Source organism: Neolamprologus multifasciatus, unplaced genomic scaffold, assembly GCF_963576455.1.
Source record: "Neolamprologus multifasciatus unplaced genomic scaffold, fNeoMul1.2 scaffold_16, whole genome shotgun sequence".
Classification (NCBI taxonomy): Eukaryota; Metazoa; Chordata; class Actinopteri; order Cichliformes; family Cichlidae; genus Neolamprologus; species Neolamprologus multifasciatus.
Window position 1 is genome coordinate 108,519 of NW_028181988.1, and position 8,352 is coordinate 116,870.

The window sequence follows — 8,352 nt, forward strand, 5'->3', positions numbered from 1 at the left end:
TTAAGAATATAATCCACCCACATCATCTTCAATGGCCTGTACCAACATAGAGCAGAGCAGCTATCTGAACGCTACCCCAACAGAGGTCGATTATCTTGTTAATAATTTTACCTCCTCACTACGTATGACTCTGGATACTGTAGCTCCTGTGAAAACTAAGGTCTCAAATCAGAAGTACCTGACTCCGTGGTATAATTCTCAAACACGTACCCTAAACCAGATGACTCATAAGCTGGAGAGGAAATGGCGTGTCAGAAATTTAGAGGATCATCATTTAGCCTGGAGAAATAGTTTGCTGATTTATAAGAAAGCCCTCCGCAAAGCCAGAACATCTTACTATTCGTCACTGATTGAAGAAAATAAGAACAACCCCAGGTTTCTCTTCAGCACTGTCAAAGGAAAATTGTTTTTATATAATGTGATCAGCTCCATGAAATGTGCTTTTTATTGATCACTACGCAATCTACATGTCTACGTGACTTTTCACCTAATAACTTTTGTGATGAACTTATTCAGCTACTAACCGCTTCCTGTCTTCAGAGAACAGTTAAATGTAGAGAAGAGAAACCTCAGCTCTTTTCCGAGAACATACAGATGTAGAAAAGGGAAAAACCCGTTGCTCTGAGTGACATTGTTATTTTTGTACACACACACACATGCACACACATACACACACACACAGAAAAGTATAAATAAAGAACGCAGACAGTGATGACACGCAGGTCGTGCGTCCATGACTGCCCTCGCGAGTGAAAGACAACTGCAGTGTTTGTGTTTTCTAACTCAGGTGTCTTAGCTGAAGAACTATGGGGTGATTTAAAGAAATCCCCTGCCATTTAAATTGGTCCTTCGAGCTTAGCGATGGAAACAACAGAGATTGAAAATGTGACGTCATTCAGGGGGAAAACCGCAAAGCATTGTGGGAACTCGTGGCAAGAGCTACTAGCGCACACAGGCTTTCAATTGAAATCAGTTACACAGCGATAAAAAGAAACAAAAAATGGCAAGAAGCTGTTGTATTATTAACTGCACAAGCCGGGCGAGCAACAGCCGCGTGAAGCCGACAGGTAAAGCGATTGGTTTTTATCGGATTCCGGCGTGGAGCAGAAATTGTCCAAGCCATGTCTCCGAAGTCAAGAAGAGGCGACGGATGGCCTGGATTGCCGCTATCCGAAGACCTAATATAACGTTCGAAAACACTCCACCTCACATGTTAGTCTGCTCCAAGCATTTCCACAAAGGTAAGTGTTGTGTAGTAGTTAATACGTCTTATATGGCGCTGAACAGAAATCATCACGCTATGCTCCTTTGTTTATTGTGGCTGTGTGTAATGTTAGCTGTGTTTTGTAGGCAAACCAGCCTACGAAATGTTGGAATGCGATCCAGACTGGGCACCCTCTCTCAAACTGGGCCACAGAGAGTCTAAAGCTTCTACCACAAAGAGATTTGATCGGTTAAGACAGAGATTGAAATCAAAACAGCCATGAAAAGTCCCGCGTTCCTCTGGGGCAGAGACAGCTCATCCACGCGAAATCCATGCAGGTAAAATTGTCTGTGTACATAAATAAATTCCACTTTTTCCACATTAAGTACTGTGTCTTGTTTTTGCACATAAAATGATCTTGTCTGTGTCTGTATGCATGTGTGTTTTTCAGCACACCTGTCACCTGTAGCACCTGTCACTACGGAAACTACAGCTGAGATCCAACCACAGCAGATAACTCCACAGCACGAGGATGAAGATCTGCAGGACTGCAAAATGTGTTCTCTAAGGTTACAAGAAATAGCACACCTGCAGGAAGAAAACCTAATATTAAAAAAAGAACTGTCCAAAAAGAAATTAGACACAGAATTCTTGAAAGATAACACCTCTAAAGTTAAATTCTACACAGGGCTGCCTTCTTTTGCTTTACTAATGGGGGTGCTACAACAAATCAGCCCGAGCTTGCCAGACACTGACAGGAAAATTTCCCAGTTTCAGATGCTCTTGTTGACTCTCATGCGTTTAAGACTCAACCTTCCAATTGCACATATTGCACACCTCTTTGATATTAGCCGGACAACCACATCCACTGTATTTAACATTACTGTAAATGTGCTATACGCTCACCTCAGTCCACTGGTGCACTGGCCGGGAAGACATTGCATACAGGCCAGCATGCCACACCAGTATGTTGAGATGTTTGGTGACCGGGTGACAGTTATTATTGACTGTTTCGAACTGTTCATAGAGAGAGCACAAAATTTACGCGCCATGGCGGAGACGTATTCCACATACAAAAGTAGACACACAATGAAATATCTCATTGGCATCACACCACAAGGGACCATCTCTTTCATTTCTAAAGGATGGGGAGGGCGTACCAGCGATAAACAAATAGCTGAAACATCTGGCTTTCTACAGAAGCTGTCACCTGGGGACATAGTGCTCGCTGACCGGGGTTTTGATATCAAGGAAAGTGTTGCCTTAATGGGTGCCACTTTAAAAATTCCAGCATTTACACGGGGTCGTATTCAGCTACAAGCAAAAGATGTGGAGGACACACGAAAACTGGCACATGTCAGGATCCATGTAGAACGCGTTATAGGCTGTCTATGGTCCAAGAACACTATCCTAAATGACACCATCCGTTTAGGTTTTGTGGTGCCATGTGAAGGTGAGAACATGACTTTGCTGGATAAGATAGTCGCTGTGTCATGTGCGCTCACAAATATGTGCCCAAGTGTTGTTGTGAAGCAAGCAAGTGATGAATAACTGTTTTCCTTTTTTTTTTGTATCAATTTTTTTGTTGTGGTTGTTATTGTTTTGTTGTGCAGCTGTGTTTTTATACAAATCAGCTAATAATGCACAACAGTATACTATTTTGCCTTTGTCCTGTAAGCTTCAATAGTAACATGTAACACTGTTGTCAGTTATAAATAAAGACAGTCCTGATGAAAGACTTGTGCAACACTTACTTTATTTGTATTGGTTCTGACACTGTATATTAGTACAAACTGAAAAGAAAGAGATTGCGTTGGCCCATTCTGGACATAAAGAGATAATTTACAGCACAGCTGTAAAGTGCAGTGGTGCAAATTGGCAAATATTTACAACAAAGTATGACTGTTGTGACAGAGATTTATAGCAATGTAAACACGTTCTTATAATTCACTGTGAGTGACAGAACAACAGGTAACACAAACCATAGAGTGCACAGTACAGGAAGATGGGTCCACCCTAATGTGACACTAAACATGAAATCACAATAAAGTCCTTCAATATAAGAGTTGTCTCTGAACGGGTGTAACTGAAATACTGTCTGGTTAGTTTTCTATGCAAGCTTTTTTCTTTCGTTTTTTTTTTTTTGTCACGGTAACATCCATGGAATGTGGCCCTTGTGAAACACTGGGTTCTGGATCAGTGTAGTGATTGGCTAAGAGCTCAGGCATCACAACTTTGTAGAAGAAATCCTGAGCGACAGGCAGCATTTTAGTCCACAACTCTACATCTGGCATCACATGTGTAACAACACAAGCTTTTGTTGTCCACACAACAAAGTCACAAAAGTGTGACTTTGTAACAAAGATCTGGGTTTGGACCTGCTTGTAGTAGATGTGTGTCTGTTTCAACTCCACCCTTCCATCTGTTAACCTCAGACAAAACCTGTCATCTTCACAGGCCTGCAGGAGGTTGTTGTTACGGTGTTTATACGGGCACTTGATTTCCACACATCCTTTACCACAACATTCACATTTTACGAGCACATCAGGGGTGGCACCCAATTCTGGGAATGAGGGGTTGATTATGAAACCACACTTATCCACTTTAATTTCTTTATGCCGCACCTTTCTCTGTGAGGTGTACCACTCTCGTGCTGTGTTTTCACTGTCTCTTCCCCACTTGAATTGTTGCGGTTCATGGTCGGAGAGCTGATGTGAAAGTTTTTGTGGGTAGCACACTTTCTTGACAGTTGACAACGCAGGAGTGGCAATGGAGGTGGACACAACTGCATGTATGTTTGACGCAGTGATTCTTCCTGCTCGTCCTGTGTGCCAAAGATCACATTTGTGCTGCTCCCTGGTTTTCTCTTCCAGTGCTTCTGCCTCTGCCTTTGAGACAACAACACAGTGCTTTAGACGATCGCAGTGCTGCAGAAGGACAGATCGCTGACAGCCCTTCATCTGTGGGTCATACAGACGTAGAAGTGATTTGGGGAGGACACGAGGCTGGACAGGGTCAGCATATTGGTGGCAGAAGTCCTCCATAACGGCGCATAGGCCTGACCGGTTTTCATGCATTAGATCTGTGAGAGGCTTTAAATCGGCCAGTGTACGCACTTGTAGCGAACTGCCACCAGTGCGAGTACGGATTTTGGGGTTTGGAGAACAGTCACTTTGTCCAGCACTAAAGGATTGGTCAAGTGTCCTTTTTCTTGCTCTACTTGTGGTGTAGTCAATTGTGTGTCCAGGTACTCCTTGCACTCTCTTGATGTTGGAGGGCATTATCCAGTAAGCTTGGACATCTGTTGGCATGATATTCCCTCGTAGACGCACAGTTGTGTCAACTTTGTAAAGGAGAGCCGCCACATGCACACACTTCTCTGCCACACCTGCCATGCATGTGCAATGTGCACTTTCAACGTCCCCATTAGATTGCAGAATAACCCAGGGCAGATGACACCCAGCTCTATCTGTCCATGAAGCCAGATAACACACACCAATTAGTTAAACTGCAGGAATGTCTTAAAGACATAAAGACTTGGATGGCCACTAACTTTCTGCTTCTTAACTCAGATAAAACTGAGGTCATTGTACTCGGCGCTGAAAAGCTTAGAAATATGGTATCTAACCAGATTCTTACTCTGGATGGCATTACCTTGGCCTCCAGTAACACTGTGAGGAACCTTGGAGTCATTTTTGACCAGGATATGTCCTTCAACGCACATATTAAACAAATATGTAAGACTGCGTTCTTCCATTTGCGCAACATCTCTAAAATTAGAAATATCCTGTCTCAGAGTGACGCTGAAAAACTAGTTCATGCATTTATTACTTCCAGGCTGGACTACTGCAATTCATTATTATCAGGATGTCCAAAAAACTCACTGAAAAGCCTTCAGTTAATCCAAAATGCTGCAGCAAGAGTACTGACAGGGACTAGAAGGAGAGAGCATATTTCTCCTGTTTTGGCTTCCCTTCATTGGCTTCCTGTTAAATCCAGAATTGAATTCAAAATCCTGCTCCTCACATACAAGGTCTTAAATAATCAGGCCCCATCTTATCTTAATGACCTTGTAGTACCATATCACCCTATTAGAGCACTTCGCTCCCGCTCTGCAGGCCTACTTGTTGTTCCTAGAGTATTTAAAAGTAGAATGGGAGGGAGAGCCTTCAGTTTTCAGGCCCCTCTTCTGTGGAACCAGCTTCCAGTTTGGATTCAGGAGACAGACACTATCTCTACTTTTAAGATTAGGCTTAAAACCTTCCTTTTTGCTAAAGCATATAGTTAGGGCTGGACCAGGTGACCCTGAATCCTCCCTTAGTTATGCTGCAATAGATGTAGGCTGCCGGGGGATTCCCATGATGCATTGAGTTTTTCCTTTCCAGTCACCTTTCTCACTCACTATGTATTAACAGACCTCTCTGTATTGAATCGTATCTGTTATTAATCTCTGTCTCTCTTCCACAGCATGTCTTTATCCTGTCTTCCTTCTCTCACCCCAACCGGTCGCAGCAGATGGCCGCCCCTCCCTGAGCCTGGTTCTGCCGGAGGTTTCTTCCTGTTAAAAGGGAGTTTTTCCTTCCCACTGTCGCCAAAGTGCTTGCTCATAGGGGGTCATATGATTGTTGGGCTTTTCTCTGTATCTATGAAGCGCCTTGAGGCGACATTTGTTGTGATTTGGCGCTATATAAATAAAATTGAATTGAATTGAATTGAAGAGGCTTCTGGCTGAGTCGCATGGAGTGATTTACCTGAAACAGTCAGTGCAGAAAAACGTGTTTGTGAGGACAGAATGTACAGTAAATATTCAGCTTGGCATAAATAGTTAATTGTCCTGACACAATATTGCGTTTTTCTTCTGTTATTACCATGGTACATAGACAAAAACATATACTTTTATTCACAGGATATATGACAGATTTTTGTATCACTAATTGCCCTGTACGATTACAGCATACAATATTATTGTCACTGCTATATTTCTGTATATAATTGTAAATCTGAGCGTGGTGAAAGTTGGGCAGCACACTGACGTCTTTTGTCCACTCTGTGTGCTCGTACGGGTCTAACCCTTTCACTCCTTTGATTTTTTTCCTCGTACCTTTTCTTTGCCTTTTCATTGAGTCTGTCTTTGTACGGTCCGGCATTGTTCTCCTTCGTTTTGTACATTCCTATTTTGTGGAACAAAGAAAAGCCGAGAAGGTATTGGAACCGGAGAATGAACGTTTTGCGGTGCTGCAAATGCTGCAAATGCGTGCATTTGATGCGGCGCTTGGATTGTTTTGCCACGAGTTCCCGGCATGCAATGTGCGAAAGTCATGTGGTCTGTCAATCTCTACAGACACGTTTCTGTGACTCCAATCCAAGGTCTGACTGCTGTATCCTGACGTCGTGGGAAGCCAGCACCGAAGTGTAACCAACTTTAAGGTATAAAGGTGAATTACAGCACAATAATTACTTGGGCTCGTAATAAGACCATGGCCAGAATCAGAAGACACCAAATTCGTATGGAGCCAAAGTATTGAGCAGCAATAATGACCTGGACACAATGTTAACTTTTGAGTAGCCACTCTTGTATTGTTACAAGGTATAACAGATATTTGTCCAATTTGTACAGATAAAGTAAAAAATAAAATAAATAGTGTGCACACTCAAACAAAATAAAAGTATTCGTTGGGGCCCTTTAAGAATTTAGAGTTAAGCTGGCAATAGCCAACTTCAAAGGTCCTTGTGAGTGTAACTGGAATGTATGAGTGTGTGGTGTGTATCTTCTTTGGGGTAGATCGTCCTCAAAGTGGTTGGCTCGCCATCTATCACAACCGGAATATCGTCCTGGTCCTTGGACTTTTCTGTCCTCTCCAAAAAACCTGACCTATAATCCAGGTCATAAAACGTACATTCTAATCAGTCTGTTTCAGATGCATTGTTTAAGGTTTAAATGTAAAATCAAAATATTGCATCAACCTCATATTCATTGCATCAACATCTTAAATCTTATCAAATCTCACAGTTCTGTTGTACAACATACAATTTTCAAGTATATCAAATATGAGAACTAAACATCTAAGTTGCTCAAATATGTCTCTATTCATGTAAACATTAATTAAACAATACTTATGGTAAGTAACCATTGACATTCAAAATACAATACACCATAACAAATTCAGAACTATGTGCAAATAAGCAACAAAATATACATGTGAGTTCAGTTCAGAGGCATTAAAGCAGTGTGCTTAATTTCTCCACACTATAGGCCTATTCGTGAGAGAGAAATGCACTAAAAATTACCCTCTAGGTTACTTTAAACTCACAGTGAACTGACAAAAACTAGCTTTAGAGCAGCTAAGAACATGTTGCTCACCGTTGCTCTGTTTCACAAAAGCCCAACACACACTGGTGTCGGAATTGCAGCAGCTCTCCAGATGAAAGGTGAGTGGTTAGCCTGTGAGACACCGAGCTAGCATTAGCGTGATCACGACGGTAAGTCTCTACAAGTTTTTTTTCCCTTCGGAATAACACTTGTCTTACCGACGTTGCTTCTCTCCTTCATCCAGTCACTCGACTCCGGACATCCAGCAGGTAAGTATGCTGGCTTTCTTTCCTCTCAATTCTGAGTTTCTCCCTCTTTTGTCCGTGGATTTCTCGGTTTGAGTATCAGATGCCTCCACTCCTCTTGCTAAGATGAGAATTAAACCCGGGAACTCCATGCACCTTCACCTCACTTCCTGGCTGACAGGGTCAATGCGGCCTGGGTAGGCTCTGATTGGTTACTGAGTTAGTTGCCCTTACGTGGGGTGAACTGAGAGGTGCATTCAATGGTCATAGGAAATATGACGCTTTGTTGGTATAACATTTGTGGTAAATGGTAAATGGACTGGTTCTTATATAGCGCTTTTCTACTCTTCTGAGCACTCAAAGCGCTTTACACAACTTGTGCATTCACCCATTCACACCCATTCGCACAAGCACATTTCTCTAGGTGCTTTCTAGATAACATTCACACACATTCATACTCCGATGGATGCATCGGAGAGCAATTTGGGGTTAGTATCTTGCCCAAGGATATTTGGCATGCAGACTAGGGGAAGCCAGGAATCGAACCACCAACCTTCCGATCAGTAGGTGACCTGCTCTACCTCCTGAGCTAC

General features: G+C 42.5%; 2 protein-coding genes and 1 long non-coding RNA gene across 3 annotated transcripts; 1 reads left to right on the top strand and 2 right to left on the bottom strand.

Moving 5' to 3' along the window:
* Positions 1-872: 872 nt before the first annotated feature.
* Positions 873-4,654, bottom strand: LOC146490322 (uncharacterized). The gene has a single exon (XM_085153325.1). It carries the CDS (start codon positions 4,597-4,599, stop codon positions 3,307-3,309), a length of 1,293 nt encoding a protein of 430 aa, XP_085009451.1. The 5' UTR covers positions 4,600-4,654; the 3' UTR covers positions 873-3,306.
* LOC146490323 (uncharacterized) lies at positions 1,001-3,645 on the top strand. The gene is made up of 2 exons (XM_085153326.1): positions 1,001-1,241; positions 1,674-3,645. Exons 1-2 carry the CDS (start codon positions 1,001-1,003, stop codon positions 2,753-2,755), a joined length of 1,323 nt encoding a protein of 440 aa, XP_085009452.1. The 3' UTR covers positions 2,756-3,645.
* Positions 4,655-6,606: 1,952 nt separating the features above from the next.
* LOC146490324 (uncharacterized) lies at positions 6,607-7,868 on the bottom strand. The gene is made up of 3 exons (XR_014872825.1): positions 7,733-7,868; positions 7,566-7,646; positions 6,607-7,076 (listed from the first exon to the last, which is right to left on the bottom strand). It is a non-coding gene; the product is annotated as an uncharacterized LOC146490324 (long non-coding RNA).
* Positions 7,869-8,352: the final 484 nt, after the last annotated feature.